General features: G+C 46.7%; 1 protein-coding gene and 1 long non-coding RNA gene across 4 annotated transcripts in view; one reads left to right on the top strand and one right to left on the bottom strand.

Moving 5' to 3' along the window:
* Positions 1–12,977, top strand: part of LOC120317510 (zinc finger protein 501-like) — a 661,069-nt gene extending 648,092 nt beyond the window's left edge. Inside the window, exons 1-2 of one of the 3 annotated variants that reach the window (XM_039364170.1) lie at positions 9,641–9,925; positions 10,204–12,977. In XM_039364170.1, the coding sequence (XP_039220104.1) occupies positions 9,664–9,925; positions 10,204–11,912 (1,971 nt within the window). In that variant the 5' untranslated portion in view covers positions 9,641–9,663 and the 3' untranslated portion in view covers positions 11,913–12,977. Of the gene's footprint in view, positions 1–9,640; positions 9,969–10,203 lie in introns of those variants that run through there. The other 2 variants (XM_039364171.1, XM_039364172.1) reach the window with 2 other exon arrangements.
* Positions 12,978–13,867: 890 nt separating this feature from the next.
* LOC120317543 lies at positions 13,868–16,678 on the bottom strand. The gene is made up of 3 exons (XR_005559263.1): positions 16,536–16,678; positions 14,911–15,127; positions 13,868–13,923 (listed from the first exon to the last, which is right to left on the bottom strand). It is a non-coding gene; the product is annotated as an uncharacterized LOC120317543 (long non-coding RNA).
* Between the last annotated feature and the right edge of the window lie 7,000 nt (positions 16,679–23,678).

The raw sequence follows: 23,678 nt of genomic DNA, 5'->3' as shown, positions 1-23,678 counted from the left end.
ACATGGAATCTAGATAACATTCCACAAGGGGCCAATTTATAGGTTACCTTAGTCTTTCCCAGATGGGAAACTTCCTTAGAAGTTTGCAAGTGATTCAAGTGTTTAGGGATGAAAAGACAGGTTCTCCCATTTCAAAAAATGGCCTTGAGAAGAAAAAAAAAACTTGTTTTGCAGAAATTAAAAAGTAGTCTAACCACGATATTAAGACTGGTAATATCACATTTAGAATGCTAATAATGAAGCAACACATCTATTTATTTGGGCAGAATATATTCTATGAACCTGTGAATATTTCTTGTTCATCGTTTCATTTCCTTTTTTATTTTTTCCATACAGGGAAGAAATTATTATTAAATAGTTGGTTAATTCTTTAATAATATTAATTCCTAGACATTCAAAGGACTTCCTTTTTATGGATGTATTGAGACTATTAGCTATCTCAGTTTTAATTTTAAGGAAGGGTATAGAAGATTAGTTGTGACTTTTGAAAAATTAGTGTTAACCTTAATATTTCTGCAAATTCTTCTGAGTCTAATTGTATTTAGCTGTATTAGCAGAATTTGCAAAAGACATTAATTATATATCCCACCTTTATTTTTAGAAATATGGTGGCAAAAATTTCAAACACACCTTCTGCCTCCTAATTTCCCCACAATAAGAATCCTGTGAGGTGGGTTGGGCTGAGAGAGAATGACCAGCCCAGAATCACCCAGCTGGCTTTCATGGACAAGGTGGGACATGAACTCATGGTCCCCACTTTCAACCCTGAGGCCTTAACAACTACACCAACTTCTGCAAACAAATTAGTTCTTGGGTTAAAAATGAGTTCCATTCCTAACTCAGACAATCATCGGAATAGATCTGGAAGAGACCTTAGAGGCCATCTAGTCCAGCCCCCTGCTCAAGCAAGAGATCCTGTACTATTTCAGACAAATGGCTGTCAGGTCTTTTCTTAAAACCTCCAGTAATAATGTACCCACAACTTTTGAAGGCACATTGTTCCACTAGTTAATTGTTCTCACTGTTAGGAAGTTTCTCCTTAATTACAGGTTACTTCTCTCCTTGATTAGGTCCCATCCATTGTATCTTGTTTTGCCTTCTGGTGCTTTGGAAAATAAGTTGACACCCCCCCTTTTTGTGGCATTCTCTCAAATACAGCAATACTGCTATCATGTCTCCCCTAGTCCTTCGTTTCACTATGCTCAGTTCTTCCAACCGTTCTTCATATCTTTTAGCTTGCAGACATTTAATTATCTTAGTTGCTCTCCTTTGCAATCTTTTTTGTAATGTGGTGACCAAAGGTGGATGCAGCATTCCAGATGTGGTCTTACTAAGGCTTTATAGAGCGGTACTGCTATTTCACATGGTTTTTATTCTCCACATTAAATGGCATGTTGTTGAATAGGGCCCATCGTTCAAGCCTCTCAAGTTCTTTTTGGATCCCGAGCTTCTCTTCCGGGGTGTTGGCTATTCCTGCCATAAAGCCCTGCAATGTCTCAGGCAAAAGCATAGGATAAAGTCCATTCTCTCTGCCCCCCCCAGCCCCCCTGGTCCTTCGTCCACCGCTCAGTTGCGCCTGGGCTGTTCTGAGAACAATCTCTTTCCCTGGGCGACCTTGGCTGGTCTCCGTCTTCCAGGTGACCCCCCTGCATCCCGGCCTTTCTTTCCCGGCCAAGGCAGCCTCTCCTCCCACGCCCTCCCGCCCCCTCCCATTCCTGCTGTCCGGGGGTGGGCAGGCTGCCTGGAAGGGGGAGGAGCCTCAGAGGTCGCAGGGCGTCCTAGCCCAGGCCGAAGCACCCGAGGTCAGAGGTCCCCATCGCCCCCCCTTCCCCCCCGTGCGAGGAGGGGCTCCGGGGGCGCGCAGAGGAGCGGGGGGGGCAGGGATCGGCCCCGAGAGGCGGGAGGGGCTGCCTGGGGGCCGCGGGGGGAGCCTGGCCGGCCTGACGGATGCGGGGCGGCGGGCGGGAGGAAGACGGACCCCTCGCCTCAACTCCGCCCCGGGAGGGAAATCCCCCACAGCACCGCGCAGGCGCTATCTGGCTGGCTGAGGAAGGAGGACGCCAATTGGTCGCTCGGGGGAGAGCGGCGATTGGCAGGAGGACTCCTCGGGGCGGTCCCTCCAAAGGAACTGGCGGAGCTTCTACAGGAAATGGCGCTCGGAGATGTCCCGCCTCCACTTCCGGAAACGAATAGAATCGGCCGTGGAGCTCGGATCCAGGTAGGGCGCAAGGGATGCTGGGAGTGGCAGTCCGAGAGGCTCTCTGGCGGAGAAGGGAGGGGGGAGGAGGCCGAGGCCTGGTCTGACGGGACACGCGTTGGGAGGGAGGCCGAGTCCGTCTCGTTCTTGTCGGGGAAATGCTGAGGAGAGGCGGAGGCTTGGGCCTTCCTCCCGGGGAGGATCGGCGAGGCTGGGACTCCCTTCCGGGGAAGGGACGAAGCCTTGACCCGCCTCTCCTCCCCCCCTTCGCCCCTGCAGGAGGACGGGCGAGCCCGGCGGGGGAAGGAAGGAAGGAGGCCCCGCGGAGCAGCCCCGGGAGGAGACGGCGCGGGAGGCCCGGAAGGGATGAGCCGAGAGGGACCCGGAGAAAGGAAGCCTCCTGGAGGGAGAAGCGGGGAGCAGGAAACGGGCGGAGACCCCGAGACGGGCCTGGAGGGCGGAGGGTCCTTCGGGACAGGCGGAAGACCCGGGAATCCCCAGAGAATCCAGGAGGGACGAGAGAAATATCAGTGCCCGGAATGTGGAAAATCCTTCAAAAGAAATGCAGATCTTAAAAAGCATCTAATAATCCACACAGGAGAAAAACCATTTAAATGCCCAGAATGTGGAAAGTGCTTCAAAAGAAATACAGATCTTGTAAACCATTTAAGAATTCACTCAGGAGCGAAACCACATGAATGCCTAGAATGTGGAAAGAGCTTCAGTCAGAGGGGAAACCTTTATACACATGAAAAAATCCACTCAGGAGAAAAGCCATACAAATGCCTGGAGTGTGGAAAGAGCTTCAGCAGGAGAGGAAATCTATATAGTCATCAAAGGATCCACACTGGAGAAAAACCATACAAATGCCCTGAGTGTGGAAGGAGCTTTACTGTGAGTGGAGCTCTACATCGACATCAAAGAATCCACACAGGAGAGAAACCACATAAATGTCTGGAGTGTGGAAAGAGCTTCAGTCTGAGAGGAACTCTATATAGTCATCAAAGGATCCACACTGGAGAGAAACCTTATAAATGCCTGGAATGTAGAAAGAGCTTCAGTCGGACAGGACACCTTTATAAACATCAAAGGATTCATAGTGGAGAGAAAACGGGTGTAGACCCCGAGACGGGCCTGGAGGGCGGAGGGTCCTTCAGGACAGGCGGAAGACTCAGGAAATGCAACAGAAGCCAGGAGGAAGGAGAGAAATATCAGTGCTCGGAATGTGGAAAATCCTTCAAAAGTAATGCACATCTTGAAAGTCATCTAAAAATCCACACAGGAGAGAAACCACATAAATGTCTGGAGTGTGGAAAGAGCTTCAGTCATAAGAGAACCCTTTATAAACATCAAAGGATCCACACTGGAGAGGAACCGCATATATGCCTGGAGTGTGGAAAGAGGTTCAATGTGAGGGGAAACCTTTATAGACATCAAAGGATCCACACTGGAGAGAAACCGCATAAATGCCTGGAGTGTGGAAAGAGCTTCAGTCAGAGGGGCAGCCTTTATGTACATCAAAGGATCCACTCAGGAGAGAAACCGCATAAATGCCTCAAGTGTGAAAAGAGCTTCAGTGTGAGTGAAAACCTTTATAGACATGAAAAAATTCACACTGGAGAGAAACCACATAAGTGCCTGGAGTGTGGAAAGAGCTTCAGTCAGAGGAGCAGCCTTTATGTACATGAAAGGATCCACTCAGGAGAGAAACCTCATAAATGCCTGGAGTGTGGAAAGAGTTTCAGTCGGAGGGAAAACCTTTATAGACATCAAAAGATTCACACTGGAGAGAAACCACATAAATGTCTGGAGTGTGGAAAATGCTTCAGTCAGAGAGGAAACCTTTATGCACATCAAAGGAGCCACACAGGAGAAAAACTGCATAAATGCCTGGAGTGTGGAAAGAGTTTCAGTCAGAGAGGAAACCTTTATACACATCAAAGAATCCACACAGGAGAGAAACCTTATGAGTGCCTGCAGTGTGGAAAGAGCTTCAGTCGGAGGGAAAGCTTTTATATACATCAAAGAATCTGTGTAGAAGAGAAAATCTATAAATGCATGGAATGTGGAAAGAACTTCAGTGGGAGGGCAAACCTTTATACACATCAAAGAATCCACACTGGAGAAAAGCCATATAAATGCCTTGAATGTGGAAAGAGTTTCAGTCAGACGGGACACCTTTATAGACATCAAAGAATTCACATTGGAGAAAAAACATATAAATGCCTGGAGTGTGGAAAGCGCTTCAGTGGGAGGGGAAGTCTTTCTAAGCATCAAAGAATCCACACATGAGGAAAAACCATATAAATACCTGGCAAAAACTTTGGGATAAAAATATTAAGCTTACAAAAGCGGTAGCATATAAAGAAAACTTATGTAAGATGTTTTATAGATGGCATGTGACACCAGTGTGCTTAGCGAAAATGTTTTAAAATGTTTCGGATATTTGCTGGAAATGTAAACAACAGCCTGGTGGACATGCCCTATCGCTAAGAAATATTGGTCTAAGATCCATGGTTGGAAAAGATGATGAAACTACAGATAGAATTTAAACCGGAATTGTTTTTGTTAGGAATATTAAGACCTAATTATGGTAAAGAGAATGACTATTTGATATTGCATGTTTTAACAGCTGCAAGGATAGGGTTTGCCCAATTTTGGAAAAATGAGAATTTACCATCTGACCAGACTATAATTACTAAAATTTTAGAGTGTGCAGAAATGGATAGACTAACATTAGAAATGAAAGAAAAAGATGATTCAATTTATTTTAGAACTTGAGAAAATTTTTATCAATGGTTAGAGACACGTCAGAACTTGAAGGATTCAATATTTTAGAATAGATGACTGATTTTTAATCGAGTTCTAACTAATACTTTGATGATATTATTTTTCTTTTTTTACTGATTTTCATTTGTTACTTTTGATTGGTAGGAGTTTTTGAGATTTTATTAGTAGTGTTTACTTAATAGATCAACGTATTTGTTTATTAACTGTTTTTAATATGTTATAGTCTAAGGTTCGGTAAAAATGGTTGAATATGATATTTACTCATTATGATCCAGACGGTAGCTTGTTTGTTGAAATATGTGATTGTACGTATCCTTATTTTACCCTAAATCCTTTATTCCCTTCCCCTTTCCTCCCACCCCTCCCTTTACCATACCTGTATTGTTCCTATTTTTCCTTATTTATATAAACTTAATAAAATTTTGTTTAAAAAAATTCACATTGGAGAAAAAAACATATAAAATACCTGGAGTGTGGAAAGAGCTTCAGTGGGAGGGGAAGTCTTTCTAAGCATCAAAGAATCCACTCGTGAGGAAAAACCATATAAATACTTTCAGTGTGGGGAATTCTTCACAACAAGCACAAATCTTTACTGTGTCTGAATACAATGAGAAATTCTTCCTGATCTGAATTCACCTGGGAGATAACCCTTAAAAATTCATGGTGCGTGGAAAAGGTTCGCTCAAAATAGGTCTCAATAAAAATTATAAATTTACACTCAGAAGAAAGTTTATAAATGCACCCAGAGAGTGCTGAATCCTTCAGAACAAATGGCAGTGTCAGCTCCCCATAGATCCCTATAGGGACGCTGCCCTTCTGGCAGGAGGGGAGACCCTGGGGGCTTTTCTGTGGTGCATCCATTTTACTCTGTTCCTCTTTTCTTTTGATTATCTTCCTGGGGATGGGAGGGGGGAGGGATGAGCCTGGAGCCAACTGGAGAATCCCAGCCTCTGAGAACAACTTACCACCTCCTCAGTTCGGAGTTCTCATAACACCTTTGCACCTCTGCATTGGCTCTCTGTACACTGGGCAGTTGGGAGGGATTTTGAAACGTGGGTTTTAAGCTATTGTTTTCGCACAGGAATTTTAGATCCTGCCTGCTTTCTCTGCAATCACTATCTCTCAATAAAAGTTCCTTTTGAAATGACTCTGGATTCAAGAGTTCTGCTTTCTTGAGGGACTAGCTGAGGCAAGACCTTACAGACAGCTCAACAAGCACCTAATAGCCCACATAGGAGAGAAACAGAAATGGATTAATCGTGGCTAATATGCAGCCAAATGTAGCCAGCAAACTCGGGGCAGCCCTAGATGACAATGGTTTCTCTGGTGCTAAGAGCCTATTTATGGCAGAGTTAATTAGGATCCAATAAGGGACAGATGTGGATATTTACTCTTTATTGTCATTCACCATGTGAATTATACTGTATTATCAGCCCAAACCTTCAAGGACATGCAGATTTGGGAACAGAACCATTTTACTATTTCTTTTATTATGATGGTTTAATGTTCTAACTTCCCCTTCCCTGTTCCTCTCCCCTTCCCCTGCATTTCTCCCACACCCTCCCTGTCCTTCCCATTGCTGTCCCTCTCCCTCTTCCCCTCCTTCTCCCTTCCCCTTTGCCCTTTCCCCTCATCCCCTTCCAATCCCTTCCTCTCCCTCTTCCCAACTTCCTAATGGTCTTTCTGCCCCTCCCTTGCTCCTTTAACCCCTCCCATCACCTTCACTGTCTTCATTCTCTTAACCTTTTATCTCCCCTCCCTCCCTTATTCCAATCCAACCCCTCCCCTCCTCTGCCCCTCCTTCCCTTTTTCCTCCCCACCCTGTCCACCTCTCAGTCCGTCCCTCTCTCCCCTTCCCTTTCCTCTCCCTATAAACCTTCCCACTCTTCATCTCGCTCACCCTCCCCATCCTTCCCTTCTCCCTCTCTCCACCTTGTCCTCCCCTTCTTTACTCTCCCCTGCCCCCCCGTCCCATTCCTCTCCGGTCCTCCCTCCTTAACCGTCCCACTGATCTGACTCTCACCCTCCCTCTCACCCTCATCCTGTCTTTCCCCCTAATCTCACCTTCATCCTCACCCTAATCCCACCCCAAACTCTCACCCTCACCCCCATCTACCTCCCTGATAGTCGGTTAGAAGAAGAGGGAAGGCTGGCCAAAGTCCAGGGGCCCTTCTGAACACCAGCTCCCCACTTAGGAGCCCCCGTCCCTCTGATAACTGACATAACTGACAGTTTGGCCTGCAGGGATGATGAGGTCACAAAGTCCTCAGGATTCCCCAGGAGATGGCAGGCCTCCGTTGCCATCCTATCCCAGCTCAGCTGCATCTTGCCAGTCAACGGTGTGTCCCAGCCAGGGACAAGCTGGCTAAGAGGCCAACAGAAAGAGGAACATTCAAAGCTGAAATTAAGCATGCAATTCTCTCTTAGGCAGAGGTTCTCGGAGTCATGCTCCCTGGGGAGAAAGGAACACCATGAGGAGTGGTACAAACTGGGGGTGGCCTTGCCCATAAAAAATAGGTTGATATAAGAATAATCTCCATTTCTTTCTGAACAACTGGGTGGTGATGGCGTGGTATTTGTAGCCTCCAAGATCAGACATTGCAAATTTGGCTTGGAGCTGATGAAGAATTTGATCCCTGAACTTGAGAGAAATTTTGACCTTTGACATTTGCCCACTCGAAAGCACGAATCTCCAAATAACTCAGACAAAGAGCATTTATTAAGGGGGATCAAGTATTTCTATAGGATACAGAAGAAATGATATATTTAGTATATGTGACACTTCAGTAAGCCAAAGATCAAACAATAAAAGACCTTGATTACATGTGAGACTTGAACAGCAGAAAACATGGAGTCTAGATAACATTCCACAAGGGGCCAAATTTATGGGTTTAAATCTTGTGGAAAAATAAAGCTTTAAAAATATAAGGACTTTTACGAAACTCCAAGGGTGAAAGAGAGATCTTTATTTTTGCGCAAAAGGTTCAGAAGTGATTTAACAATCAACAAATTTCTGAACAAGGAGAGGGTCTAAACCAGCGTTTCTCAACCTTGACAATTTTAAGGCATGTGGACTTCAACTCCCAGAATTCCACAGCCAGCAATGCTGCCTGTGGAATTCTGGGAGTTGCAGTCCACATGCCTTTAAATTGTCAAGGTTGAGAAACACTGCGTTAGCACAACGTGCAAGCTGGCTAGAAAAAAGTTTTAAGGCATTAAAGCAATGCTGGCTGTGGAATTCTGGGAGTTGAAGTCCACATGCCTTAAAATTGTCAAGGTTGAGAAACACTGGTCTAAACTAAAGCTTTATAGGTTTCTTTTTCTCAGGAACAAAGGAAGCATAGATGGAATCTTACATTGTATATGGAATCTACTTTGTGTAACATTCAGATAGTTTCTCACACGTTAGCTCCATTTCTCATGGGAATAACAATGAAGGCAGTTTTTCACTTTTATACAATGTTTCTAAATATGCATTAGGTCATTCACCTACTGTTAATACAGCTTTTGGCTAACACAGCTTTCTTTCAGAGATTATGCAGACACACGATTTTTGCTTTTAGTGATTTTTCATTATTTTTTTACTTTATTCTTCTTTATTCTATTTCTTTCCCACTTTAACATTATAGTCTTTCCCACATGGGAAACTTCCTTCGAACTTGCAAGTGATTCAAGTGTTTAGGGATGAAAAGACAGGTTCTCCCATTCCAAAAAAATGGCCTTGAGAACCCCTTGTTTTGCAGAAGTTGAAAAGTAGCCTAACCAGGATATTAAGAGTTGCATCCCGGCCTTTCTTTCCTGGCCAAGGCAGCCTCTCCTCCCACGCCCTCCCGCCCCCTCCCATTGCTGCTGTCCGGGGGTGGGCAGGCTGCCTGGAAGGGGAGGAGCCTCAGAGGTCACAGGGCGTCCTAGCCCAGTCCGAAGCACCCGAGGTCAGAGGTCCCCAACCTTGGCTGAGGAATTCTGGGAGTTGAAGTCCAGAAGCCTCAAAGCCCCCCAAGGCTGGAGACCCTCAATGGTCCTGGGGGCGTTTCTGGCCCCGCCTCCTCTCCCCCTCCCCCCTCCCTCTCTGGCTGGGCAGAACGGGGGGGGGGAGAAACCTTTCCAAACGGAAAAGACGGGAACAGAAATCCTCCAAATCCAGCCCGGCCTGGGACCCCCTCGCCCCCTCCCCCCCGTGCGAGGAGGGGCTCCGGGGGGGCAGGGGGGCGGGGGGGGCAGGGATCGGCCCTGAGAGGCGGGAGGGGCTGCCTGGGGGCCGCGGGGGGAGCCTGGCCGGAGCCCCCACCTCCCGCCCTGCCAAAGAAAGACCCCGGATGGGGAGGGAGGGGGGAAGTGGCAGCCCCAGCAGCGCCCCCACCCTCTGCCTGCATGGGGGCGGGGAATTTCCCTCCTTCGCTGCTCCTCCCGCCTTCAGGGGGGGCTTCAGGGAAGAGGGGGGCCCCCTCCTCTTCGGGGCGCCCCCCAGATATGGGAAGGCTGCTCTCACCTCCCCCCCCGCCGTTCCCCTCACCGGCTCCGACCCCCCCCCCCGCCTGGGGCCCGCGGGTGGAGCCTGGCCGGAGCCCCCCAAGGGGAAGAAGGCAGGAAGCGCCCCCCAAGATCCCCCCGCCCTGCCTAGCGAGAGACCCCCAGTGTGGGGAGGAAGGAGGGGGCCCCTCAGCTCCGCTACCTGGATGCGGGGGGGGGCGAGGGGGGAGAAGACTTCAAGGGGAGCCCCTCGCCCCACCCCCTTGCCGAAGCGAAGCTTCGCTACTGCGCAGGCGCCATGTGGCTCATGGTTGGACGGAAGCAGGACGCCGATTGGTCGCTTTGGGGAGGGCAGCGATTGGCAGGAGGACTCCTCGGGGCGGTCCATTCAAAGGAAAGAAGAGCTACCGGTAACAGGAAGAGACCTTGCAGTGAAGTCCCGCCTCCACTTCCGGAAACGAATGGAAGGTAGGCGTCTAATTGATTCATCCACGGGCGGGCTCGGAGCCAGGTAGGGCGCAAGGGATGCTGGGAGTCGCTGTCTGGCGGAGGGAGGCAGGGAGGGAGGGGGAGGCCGAGGCCTGGTCTGGCGGGACGGGAGCTGGGAGGGAGGCCTGCCCGGAAAGTCCCAGGGAGAGGCCGAGGCTTGGGCCTTCCTCCCCGGGAGGGTAGGCGGGGATGGAACTCCCCTCCGGGGAAGGGACGAAGCCGTGACCCGCCTCTCCTCCCCCCCTTCGCCCCTGCAGGAGGACGGGCGAGCCCGGCGGAGGAAGGAAGGAAGGAAGGAAGGAGGCGCCGCCCGAGAGGAGAGGAGGCCCCGCGGAGCAGCCCCGGGAGGAGACGACGGGAAGGCCCGGCAGGGATGAGCCGAGAGGGACTCCGGGAAAGGAGGCCGCCCGGAGGGAGAAGCGGGGAGCAGGAAACGGGCGGAGACCCCGAGACGGGCCAGGAGGGCGGAGGGTCCTTCAGAAGAGGCGGAAGACCCGGGAATCCCCAGAGAATCCAGGAGGGAAGAAAGAAATATGAATGCGCAGAATGTGGAAAATCTTTCAAAACAAATACAGGTCTTGTAAACCATCTAAGAATCTACACAGGAGAGAAACCTTTTAAATGCCTGGAGTGTGGAAAGAGCTTCAGTCAGAAGAAAAGCCTTTCTAATCATCAAAGGGTTCACAATAGAGAAAAAGAGTATAAATGCCTGGAGTGTGAAAAGAGCTTCAGTCAAAGGGGACACCTTTATAGACATCAAAGGATCCACTCAGGAGAAAAAGCACATAAATGTCTGGAGTGTGGAAAGAGCTTCAATGGGAGGAGAAACCTTTATAAACATCAAAGGGTCCACATAGGAGAAAAACCGCATAAATGTCTGGAGTGTGGAAAGCACTTTAGTGTGAGGGGAAGCCTTTATGTACATCAAAGGATCCACACTGGAGAGAAACCTTTTAAATGCCTGGAGTGTGGAAAGAGCTTCAATCAGAGTAGCCACCTTTGTACACATCAAAGGATCCACTCAGGAGAGAAACCGCATAAATGCCTGGAATGTGGAAAGAGCTTCAGTCAGAGAATCCACCTTTATACACATCAAAGGATCCACTCAGGAGAGAAACCGCATAAATGCCTGGAGTGTGGAAAGAGCTTCAGTCAGATCGGAAGCCTTTATAAGCATCAAAGGATCCACTTAAGAGACAAACCAAATAAATGCCTGGAGTGTGGAAAGAGCTTCAGTCAGAGGGGAAGCCTTTATACACATCAAAGGATCCACTTAGGAGACAAACAGAATAAATGCCTGGAGTGTGGAAAGAGTTCCAATCACAGGAGCAACCTTTGTACACATCAAAAGATCCACTCAAGAAAAAAACCACATAAATGCCTGGAGTGTGGAAAGAGCTTCAGTGTGAGTGGAAGCCTTTATAAACATCAAAGGATCCACTCAGGAGAGAAACCGCATAAATGCCTGGAATGTGGAAAGAGCTTCAGACACAGGAGCTACCTTTATATACATCAAAGAATCCACTCAGGAGAAAAACCACATAAATGCCTGGAGTGTGGAAAACACTTCAATGTGAGGGGAAGCCTTTATGCACATCAAAGGATCCACTCAGGAGAGAAACCACATAAATGTCTGGAGTGTGGAAAGCACTTCAGTGTGAGGGGACACCTTTATGTACATCAAAGGATCCACACAGGAGAAAAACCTTATAAATGCCTGGAGTGTGGAAAGAGTTTCAGGCAGAGCAGCACCCTTTATGTACATCAAAGAATCCATTCAGGAGAGAAACCGCATAAATGCCTGGAGTGTGGAAAGAGCTTCAATCTGAGGGGAAACCTTCATACACATCAAAGAATCCACTCAGGAGAGAAACTGCATACATGTCTGGTGTGTGGAAAGAGCTTCAGTCAGGGGGGACACCTTTATAGACATCAAAGAATCCACACAAGCAGAGAAACCTTATAAATGCCAATTTAGCTTGGAACCATTGCAGTTACCTTTTTAAAAAAATAACGGCTGCTAGCCAGCTCAAGCATCTTCAGCTAGCAAAAGCAAAAACCGGAGCTGGCTCAGCACTTGTTTGGCCATGTGGCCGTGGACAAAAAAACCCCCCAAACCCTGGCAACTTCTTGTAGCCCCGAACAGCCAAGGAAAGTCAGAGAGATAAAAATGGCCACCACTGCATTAGTGATTGAAACCAAGTCACATGGCTAGACAGACCTTTTTTGGTCGCAATTCTGAATTTCTAATGTACGTACCCTTCCTGAATTAATTTAATTAATTTGTTTTTGTGAAAAGTGGTTCAATGAACTCTCGTACCTAGGGGTTTATAATTTTACAAAAATTATCACTTCGTTCTCACAAATGACCGGGCAGCTTCACAATTTTATAGAGATGCTGAACCATGCCCACTTATCTCTTCCCCCTCCTTTCCGCTATTTAAAACTAGGCTGTTTTCCTTACACCAGTTCACCAACCCCTCAACCTCCTTATAATAAGCTCCCTCATTGTCATCCTGAATAAGGAACGCTACTGTTTTATCATCTGCGAACCTCACAATGTGGTAAACCTAGCACAACAGTCGTGAGTCAACTGGGTGAACAACAGCGGACTTCGGACGCAGCCTTGAGGAGAACCTGTGCTTAAGAAAATCGTATTAGGGGTATTTGTTCCAATTTGCACATATTGCAGCCTTTGGTAAGAAAATCAAGAATCCAGTTAAACAAAGAGCGTTTAACCTTAAAAGGCCCAGTTTGTCTACTAGATGCTGGGGAATGATTGTGTTAAATGCCAAACTGAAACTCTGTGGTTGAAATTGTACCTTTGTAACAGCCTCATTTGACTCTTGACACTTTTTCCCGTGTCAACATTCTCCTTTTCATGCAATGCACATTTCAATGGTTATGCTTAATATTATGGGATGTTACTGTCCATGTCTCTGGCGTAACTGAGCAGGGTGATTTCTTTCATCCAATGAAGTCTTGTTTTGTACTTTTTCTACTATAAGGCGTATAAAATGAAACCCGATTCTGTGTCCTGGATTCCCTCTTTTAATTCAGGGAAATCTCTTTGCTGTAATAGACTAATAAATTGCCTTTAAACCAGTGATTCTCAACCTTCCTAATGCTGCAACCGTTTAATACAGTTCCTCATGTTGTGGTGACCCCCAACCCCCATCCAGCTGGTGGGAGGGGGTATCAAAAACTTGACCAAAAAAAGGAAAAAATGGGAAAGTATGGGTAGTCCTTGACTTACAACAATTCGCTTAGTGACTGTTTGAAATTACAACAGCACTGAAAAACAGCACCCGTTTAAAGTAAAAAAATTAATTCAGGGGTCTTCCAACTTGGCCCTTTTATGACTTCTGGACTTCAACTCCCAGAATTCCTTGGCTGAGGAATTCTGGGAGCTGAAGCCCGCCAGTCATAAAAGGGCCAAGTTGGAAGACCCCTGAATTAAATAAAAGTTTAAACTGATTAAAAGAATATTACACACTTGTGCAAAATAATCTTTTATTTGTTGCAACAGACAAATGGCCTGATGCGATTGCATTGAATTCAGGGGGCAGATGGACTTCGTGAGAATCAAAATAGGCATGCGCAGATAGGAGAGGACAAAGGGGGGGGGGAACCAGACCCCCGAAATGGGCGGGTGTAACACACAACAAAAAAATATTTTTTAAAAAAGTCGAGGAGCTCCATCCGCGGTCGTGAATCAGTCATTAGACAGGAAGGCTCGTGTGAATCCGATCTCTGGCCTTTGAGGTTCATGAAAAGCTAAGAAAAGTAAAGCTAAGATTCTTGAATAGAGTCTAATTCTATTAGCTTTCAAAAGCCAATAGGAATTGTCCAGGTTGTCTCTGCCCTGCTGAGCCCGCCAAAAGTCCCATTCTGCAAACGGTGCTGCACCAATTGAGTAGTCCTCGACTTACAACCGGTTGGGGGTCGCGGCATTAAAAAGGTTGAGAACCACCGCCCTAGGGGAAAAAACAACAGCGAGTTGTAGGAATCATAACACGTAATTAGAATTCTTGATCAGGGGTTATGTTGAATGGTGTCCACAAGAGGGCAGAATTTCTTGTTTTTACACACTGGGCTTTGGGTACCCACAACACTGGCTTTCAAACCTTGCCAGGGACATGAGCAGGATTTGAACTCAGATCCACATAAAGCAGGACCCCCCCCCCCCGAGACGATATAATAACATGTCAATTAGCAAAAGAATAATAAAATGCCTTTGCTGGAGCCAGTTAGTAGCCAGTTCAATGCACCGTGCAAACGGTGGTAAGTGGTAAACCAAAATAGAAATACAGATAGACTTCGACTTACGACACAGCTGAGCCCAACCTTTCTGTGGCTAAGCAAGACAGTTGTTAACTGAGTTTGTCCCCCTTTTACAACCTCTCTTGCCACAGTTGTTAAGTGAATCACTGCAGTTGTTAAGTTAGAAACGTGGCTGTTAAGTGAATCTGACTTCCCCGTCACAAAAGGGGATTGCGTGACTCCCCCGGTACGCTGCGACCCTCATAAGTCTGAATTTTGATTACGTGACCTTGGGGATGCTGCAACGGTGAAAAGTGTGAAAAACAGTCGTGTCACCTTTTTCAGTGCTGTTGCAACTTTGAACGGTCACTAAATGAATGGTTGTAAGTCAAGGACTACCTGTAGTGTATATTCTACAAAAAAAATATCTTAAAAAGCCACATCCAGATAAGATAACCTTTATTGTCATTTTTTACTGTGGGCACAATGGCACGTTAAAAATGAATTTGTTTTCTGCCTCTCAAAAGCGTAACACATGCATCACTCACATATAAGCATGCTATGTACATACATATACTATATACATACACCCTTACAAATACATATAAATATCAATCTTAATATTATTTAGATCTCTTAAGCAAAGTCCCTGAAGGAAAGCTGCAACATTTGATTATATCCCTCACGGATTATTGCAATACCTGTATCGCTTTCTTGATCTACCTCTCCTTGATAGCTTCGCCCAGTGGGCTGGTGGATCCCTTCTCTGTTCAGCGGAGACGATGACCTGCTACGGGCGCTTGCAGGAGACTTTGGACTCCGAGCACGGGACGGAGACATCTGTGGATTCCCAAGGGATGTTTTTTGTGGCTGGCCTCTCTTCATTGCACAGACCTCTGCATGTCACAAGGCAAAAAGCTGCAAGGAAAGACACCCAGGCTTTAGCAGGGCATAACCAATTGAGCAGCAGCTTCACCATAAAACAAGAGAAGTCAGCAACTTTTAAACCGGCTTCCCTCCAAAATATTAGCCTGCCCTGCACTAATTTTTCACAAGAAGGGAAATCAATTAGAAGACACCTTCCCCAAGGTAGCCTATTTTACACCTCCATCTTTGCCTACTCACTGCATGCCTCTTTTCTGGAAGCTGTGGTTCCCCTTCAGCGCATAAACACTTTAGCAGATGTTAGCTGCTGCTTTTAGAGTTCCAAAGTAGCAGGATCCGCTCAAGAAATCCCTTCAGTGTTTGCCCCGATAATTTGCTTCCGTTACCTACCTTGAGGCCACTAATAACAAGCATAGATTGTAAAATGACTCTCTCTGTATCGGCAAAGGGGTAGCTACTTTTTTAAAGGTAAAACCAGAGATCAAACTGTTTCATACTTAGGAAGGAAAAAGAATGACTTGAAAGTAAGATCTGAGGTTATGCTCTGAAAGCATATAGCTTTTTCTGCATAATCTATTCTCGTAGATGGATACTAAATGAAAGCAGTGCCCCAAATTTATTTGCACAACAAAATAAAACCATGGGCTGCCTGGCAAGATTGTAACATGGTGGAGAAGATGCAAACAAAAAAAGAGAAAAAAAAAGAAAAAGAGACTTTGAATTTTAGGTGGGAAGGAACTGCAACCAGAAAATTTAATACAGTAAATACAATACAATACAATACAATAATGGTTCTATGTAGAGCATAGGAGATGCTTTGGACTACAGTTCCCATTAGCCAGCCTTGGGGTGAGGGCTGATGGGGACTGCCTCTCTTGCAACAGACTGGCTAAGGGGAATTGTAGTCCAAAGCATCTGGTTATATGTTGGAAATGCTTTGGACTACAGTTCCCATTAGGCAGTGGGGGGGGGCTGAGGGGATTACTTCTCTTGCAACACACTGGCTAATGGGAACTGTAGTCCAAAGCTTCTGGTTACATGCTTTGGACTACAGTTCCCATTAGCCAGCCTTGGGGGGGGAGGGCTGATGGGGATTGCCCCCTCTTGCAACAGAGTGGCTAATGGGAACTGTAGTCCAACGCATCTCCAATACTCTACATATAGTCATAATTTTATTACTTTTATTATTTTTTGTATTAAATTTTCAGATTTTTTTTTTAAAAAAACCGGGCCTTTTGCGGGGAGGGGGGCGGCTGCCTCTCAGGCACCAGGGGAGATGCGCCGGTTGCCTCGGATGGGATTTGTAGTTCAAAGGTCCCCCCTTCCCCAACGGGCGGGGCGAAGAGTCCCCAGATGGGGCGAAGCCTCGAGGAGAAGGCATTACACACTCACACACACACACACTGACACACAACGTCGCAACCGCCCAATCTCCCCTCACCTGCGCAGCTTCGGCTCACCTGGCCGGGATGAGGTGCGTTGCTTCCCGCCGTTTCCATGGCAACCGCGGCCGGGCCCGGATTGCGAGGTTGGCGGGGTGGTGGTGGTTGTAAAACAGCGTCGCGCGCGCTCACTGTGTGCGCGTGCGCGTGCGCGCGAGCGCGAGCCCGCTCCCCTGCCCCGCCCAGCGCCACCCAAGGCCCTCCTGGCGAGTTTCTTCTCGCGCGGCCACGTCGGCCGCGATTGGCTGCTCCGAAACCCCGTCGCTCGGATTGGCTGGGAGGCCTCCCTGCTCTCCGAGAGGCGGGGGCATTTAAAAAGTCGGCGGGCTCCCTCAGGCTGAGCGCAGAAAAGAGAAGCGAGCGCGCGGCGGAGGCTGCAGACGCCGCTACCGCGTCTCTTTCTCCTCAGCAGAGACGATGCTGCGGGGCGCCGGGGGGGCACAAACGTCGCTCTCTCCGGCGCTCCCGCGGCCCAAGTCCTCGAGCTCGAGGCCGGGCAGGGCCTTTTGAGCTTTTGAGGTAATTCTGAGGCTTCTCCACCTTGTAAGATCCGGGGGGGGGGAGCGGGAGTTCTTTAGCTGAGGAATAGCCCGTTCCCGCGGAGGAAGGGGGACGCCTGTGGGAATTTGAACCGCGGCGTGTATGCTTCGGAGTAAAAGGGCCAGCGGGGGCTGAGGGAACATCAACGGTGTGTCATTTAAAAGAACGCCGAGACCCCCGGTCCCTAAAGACGGTCTTTCCCTTTAGGGAATAAACGTCATTCCAGTCCAGGTGAATAAGAATTAAAATGAGTTTTAAGGGTAAAATTGCCTCGAGAGCTGACCTGGCTCTCGGGAGTAAAGCGAATTCTTGGCGTCCGGGGTCATTTCAGCTCGAGCAAAGTTTTGGCGGACCCCGGGGTAATTTCAGCCGTGTCCTTTTAAATTAAGGACCGAACTACCCCAGGTGGATAAGAACTAAAATTCGTTTTCAAGGTAAAATGGACTCGGGGGCTGACCTGGCTCTCGGGAATAAAGCCAATCCTTGGCGTCCGGGGTAATTTCAAAATTAGTTTTAAGGGTAAAATTGCCTCGAGAGCTGACCTGGCTCTCGGGAGTAAAGCGAATTCTTGGCGTCCGGGGTCATTTCAGCCCAGATTCGAGTTCTTCGAGCAAAGTTTTGGCGAAACCCGGGGTAATTTCAGCCGTGTCCTTTTAAATGAAGGACCGAAGTACCCCAGGTGGATAAGAACTAAAATTCGTTTGAAAGGTAAAATTGCCTCGAGAGCTGACCTGGCTCTCGGGAATAAAGCCAATCCTTGGCGCCTGAGGTAATTTCAGCCACGGCCCTTGAAAGAGGAGAAGCCACCGCAGCTGAAGAAGAGATAAAATTAGCTCCCAACTACCGACAGGTGGATAAGAATTAAAATTCGTTCTAAAGGGAAATTCTTGGCGACTTTTAGCCAAGACTCGGCTTCTCCGAGCAAAACGTTGGCGGAGCCTGAGGTAATTTCAGCCATTACAAAGGAGCAAACCATCACAGCTGCATAAGAGTTAAAATTTAGCTTCCAACCACCACAGGTGGATAAAGAATTAAAATTCGTTTGAAAGGTAAAATGGACTCGGGAGCTGACCCGGCTCTCGGGAATAAAGCCAATTCTTACATTCTTCATAAGTAAAATAAATTAATAATACATTAATTTATTCATAAATTCTTCAGAAAGCGCCTGAGGTCATTTTAGCCCAGACGCGGGTTCGCAGAGTAAAAACTTTGGCGGAGCCTGAGGTTGGACTAGATGACCTCCAAGGTCCCTTCCAACTTTATCATCAATATTAATAATATTAATATTATTTAAATGTTTAATAGTTATTATTTAAATACTTAATATTAATTTATTTAATAATATTTAAAATAATATTAATATTATTATTAATATTGATGATAAAGTTGGAAGGGACCTTGGAGGTCATCTAGTCCAACCTCAGGCTCCGCCAAAGCTTTACTCTGTGAACCCGAGTCTTGGCTATATAATAATAATAATAATAATAATAATAATAATAATAATAATAATAATAATAATAATTTCAGCCATGCCCCTTTAAAAAGGAGCAAACCAGCCAAGGCGCATAAGTTAAAATGAGCTTCAGGATCAAGTCAGAGGGAATCTCAGCCCCGTCTAAAAGCCCCGCAAGGAAGAAAAGGGGAAAGCGGAGGAAAACGACTTCGGGGCCAGGAGCTGAATAAACTCTCGGGAATAAAGACGAGGCAACTTTTGAGCCAGGTGCAGCGAGAAGGGCTGAAGGCAAAATTGAGCTTCAAGGCCAAATTGCTCCAGTCCTCTGGGGTTGCCCTTTCTTTCTCGAAGACACGCAACTTTCGGCACGTGAGGAAACGGCGCTCGAGGCTCGAATCCTTAAAACGGGAGCCGCGACTTTTTTTTTTTTTTTGGCCATGGGTGGAGCTGGGTGGGCGTGGCCTCCGCATGACGCAACCGGCTTGTGGGCGGGCAGTTTCACCCGGGCTTTAAGGATTTGAGCCTCGACTGCCGGCCCACAAGACGGTTGCGTCAGACGGAGGCCACGCCCACCCAGCTCCGCCCATGCCAAAAAAAAACAAACCACGTTGCGACGTCACGTGACGTGGCAAGTTTGACACCTCTGCTCTAAAAAGAAACAAAACATGTAGAAAACCGCTAGTTGCTTGGTCGAGAGAACACAATGTTACAGTTCATTGTATCTCGCCTTCTTTCACACGTAGAATAAAACACACAAAAGCCCCTTTGATAGCTTTTCTAGCCTCTGAACATCCACTGGTCATTTAGTGATGTTGATTTTTTTTTATTATTTCAAAGGCATGAATCCATGTAGACGAAGAAGAAGACCTCAACAGTAAGACAGATGGTTTATTTCACTCCCCAGTATATCATGAAAGTGTGGAAGCCTGGCAAGTACTGTTTGCAACATGTTAACTACTGCAAAAATCTTTGGGCCCTGCTAAAGTTTACCTTAAGGCTTGCTTTAGCAGTTTAAAAAAAACATTACAAAGTATCAAGGCTAAAAAGAACAGTCACAAGTTTGACAAACATGTCTAAAAAGTAGCAAAAAAAATTGACTCAAGACCAATTTAGCTATTGGCTGTGGATCTTAGAACAAGACAGCTAACTAGCCTCCTCCAGTGCCTGAGTTGGCTCAGCCAATTTCACTGTATACATGTTATCCTTTGATAATAAAGGGTTTCTTATTATTATTTACTGTTAGTACCAGCCAGACTTCTTAGAACCCAAAGTAAACCTGATGATGCAATTTAATATGAGGAATACCAATAAAGGAGAATATTTGTGGCTCACGATTGAAATGAGGCGTCCTTGCTGCTCTCTGAGCTTGGCGGTTTTGTTGTAGACCAGGCATGTCCAAACTCGCGACGTCACGTGACGTCATTTGTGCAACGTATCGGGCTGGTTTTGCCCTTGCCGGCAATGGGGTGGGCGTGGCTTCCACATAACACGTCTGGCCCGTGGGCCGGCAGTTTGACACCCCTGTTGTAGACATTTCTTTACCAAACTAGGGAACATCATCAGGGCTTGAAGGGAGTGCAGTTTATTCCCAGTTTAGGTTCTAGTGGCTCAGTGTTGGTGAAAATGGTCTTGGAGGTTCTTTGTTGTGCTATTTGTTGTTAGCTTCTTTGGCAGCTCCTTGATTAGGGTATTGTTTACTTCTTGATTTTTGGTCTGAAAATTTAGCCCTAGCAATGGTTCATAGAACCGAAAGGAAAACTTCAATGGCCCTTTTTAATGTTAGGTGCGGCCATTGAGCTGTAAAAGATGTTATAGTTTTCTAGCTTTGCAGACTGAGCAGAGGAAGTGCACTCTCCTGCCGAATATTCTTCGAAAGAGACAACGTTGCTGGGCACGACTGAGGAAGAAACAAAGGAGAAAGAAGAAAAAAGAAGAAAAAGAGAGCAAGAAAATGTCTCCAGCGCAAGCCCTCTTAGTCTTCGGCTGTGATGGCGCCCTCGATGCTGAAAGGTATGTTTAGTTGAGTCTTGTATTCTTTAAAGCTTTAGGACAGGGGTCTCCAAACCTGGCCCTTTTATGACTTGTGGACTTCAACTCCCAGAATTCCTCAGCCAGCGTGCTGGGAGTTGGTCCACAAGTCATAAAAGGACCAGGTTTGGAGACCCCTGCTTTAGGATATGGAGGGAGGTGGAGTTATGCCTAGGTAAGCAAGGGTAACACCTGTGTCTAGGGTAATAGTAACCACTGTGTATTGTGCATTCTTAGGAGTAAAACCCCAGTTCCAACTGAAGTAACGTCGACGTTCAAAGACACGAATCCAAAATGACCTGTAGACGAAGAAGAAGACATCAACAGTAAGACAGATGGTTTAATTCACTCTTCGGTGTATCATGAAAGTGAGGAAGCCTGGCCAGTACTGTTTGGGCCTTGCTGAAATTTACCCTAAGGCAGTGGTGACGAACCTATGGCACGTGAGACAGAGGTTGCACTCTGAGCCCTCTCTATGGGCACGCGTGCCATCGCCTCAGGCCCACCTCCCCCTGCAGCCCCCTCTTCACCAGCAGACCCCCGGAGGAGAATCACCCCTGGGCATGGCCCGTGCGCAGCAGCCCAGCCAAGGACATGGCAGCCAGGCAGTGGGGACAAGACTCCGCCCTTGCACCCTGACGCGTGCAGATGATGCTGTGGGGCGCAGGCGGAAGGTGTGGCTGCTATGGCACTGCAGTGCCGCCTGGGAGATCTGCGACGGGCCATGGAGGCGGTAGGTGGCCCTGCGGGATGGCAGAGCAGGACGGGGAGGCGCGCGGGCGGGCGGGAGAAGGGGCAGGCCGCTTTTTGGACACTCTAAAAGATATAAAAGGTTCGCCATCACTGCCCTAAGGCTTGCTTTAGCAGTTTAAAAAAATGGTCTTTGTTGTTAGCTTCTTTGGCAGTTCCTTGATTAGGGCATTGTTTACTTCTTGATTGTTGGTCTGATGTTAATCATAGTGTTAATCTATGCATATCTCAGTGTGGATTGCTGGTGAGGAGGTGTTGTTTTTTTTTTGCAAAGTGGGTACATATTGTTTCTATCTGTCTATTGATGGCTAATTTGTCAGAGTGACAGGCTCCTAGAAATTTATTAGTGTTTTTGGACATTGCTTGGTCTAGGACAGGGGTAGACAACAGTGGCTCTTTTATGACTTGTGGACTTCAACTCCCAGAATTCTGGGAGTTGAAGTCCACGAGTCATAAAAGAGCCAAGGTTGCCTATCCCTGGTCTAGGATAGTCAGTTTTCCAACTGGAACTATGGTTAGGTCTTTGAATTTGTTGTGAAATTAAAGAGTTTTCATTATATATTCTGGCTGCTCCCTGGTATTATGATTAATATTTGATTTCATACTTTTCTTCCCTAGCATAATTTTAGCCATGGTGATGGTTCTTAGAACCAGAAAGGAAACCTCAGCAGCCCATTTAAATGATCAGTGTGGCTGGTGATTAATAATAGATTTTATAGATTTATGCCTGGCATAATTCTAGCCATGGTGATGGTTCTTAGAACCAGAAAGGAAACCTCAACGGCCCATTGAAATGACCAACGTGGCCGGTAATTAATTATAGATTTCATACCTTTCTTCCCTAGCATAATTTTAGCCATGGCAATAGTTTTTACAACCAGAAAGGAAACCTCAACGGCCCATTTAAATGACCAACGTGGCCGGTAATTAATTATAGATTTTATAGTTTTCTGCCTGGCATTATTTTAGCCATGGCAATGGTTCTTAGAACCAGAAAGGAAACCTCAACGGCCCATTTAAATGACCAACGTGGCCTGTAATTAATTATAGATTTTATAGTTTTCTGCCTGGCATTATTTTAGCCATGGCAATGGTTCTTAGAACCAGAAAGGAAACTTCAACGGCCCCTTTCTAATGCTAGGTGTGGCCGTTGATCTATAAAAGATTTTATAGTTTCCTAGCTTTGCAGATTGAGCGGAGGAACAAGTGCCAAATGTTCCTCGAAAGAGACGACGCATGCTGGGCACGGCAGAGGAAGAAACCAAAGAGAAAGAAGAAGAAAGAAAGAAGACCCAAGACAGCAAGAAAATGTCTCCAGCTCAAGCCCCATTAGCCTTTGGCTGTGATGGCGCCTCCTACACTGTGAGGTAAGTTTAGTTGAGTGTTGTATTCTTCAAAGTGTTAGGGTATGGAGGGAGGCAGATGATCCGTTATGCCAGGGGTCCCCAACCCCCGGTCGGTGAACCAGCACCGGTTCGCTGCATGCCAGCAAGTGGGCCACACAAACAAGCAAAACTCCATCCTTAGGATGCAGGCAGTATTCAAAACCACACCCCCTCTGGTCCACGGAAAACCTTTCTCCATGGCAATGGTACTTGGTGCCCAAAAGGTTGGGAATCTCTGCATTATGCCTAGATAAGGAATGATAAGACCTGCATCTGAGCTAATAGTAACCATTGTGTATTGTGCATTCTTACGAGTAAAACTCCAGTGGCAGCTGATGTATTTTTTTTTTTTATCTCAAAGGCGTCTACTACACCATCTTAGAAGACAGAAGACTCAGTGTTGATGGTAAAAGAACAAGAAGAAGGAATGGAAAGCAAGAATGAATATGGTTCTCCATTAAGAATACTACTTCACCAAGTCATTCACAACTGAGCTGTAGATAACAGATTTAATACCATTTTTGCTTGCTTGTAAATATAGCCATGGCGATGGTTCTTAGAACCAGAAAAGAACCTTCAACAGCCTTTTTCAATGCTAGGCACAGCTGTTGATCTATCATAGATTTTATATCATTCTTTCCTGCCATAAATTAAGCCCTGGCGACACTTCTTGGAACCAGAAAAGAAATCTCAGCAGCCTTTTTTAATGCTAGGCACGGCTGTTGATCGATCATAGATTTCTGCCTGGCATAATTCTAGCCATGGCGATGGTTCTTAGAACCAGAAAGAAAACTTCAACGGCCCTTTTTAATGCTAGGTGTGGCCGTTGATCTAGAAAAGAATTTATAGCTTTAGAGTCCCTGAGATTGAGGGGAGGAACATTTGCACGCCTGTTGCCAAATGTTCCTCAGAAGAGACACGGCGGAGCAAGAAACAAAGGCGAAGAAAGAAAAAAGAAGAACCAAGACAGCAAGAAAATGTCTGCA

Source organism: Crotalus tigris, unplaced genomic scaffold (assembly GCF_016545835.1).
Source record: "Crotalus tigris isolate CLP2741 ecotype Arizona unplaced genomic scaffold, ASM1654583v1 scf7180000019692.1526454, whole genome shotgun sequence".
NCBI classification, from domain to species: Eukaryota; Metazoa; Chordata; class Lepidosauria; order Squamata; family Viperidae; genus Crotalus; species Crotalus tigris.
The sequence above is the reverse complement of the archived record's forward strand: the minus strand, read 5'-3'. Positions and strand labels throughout refer to the sequence as shown.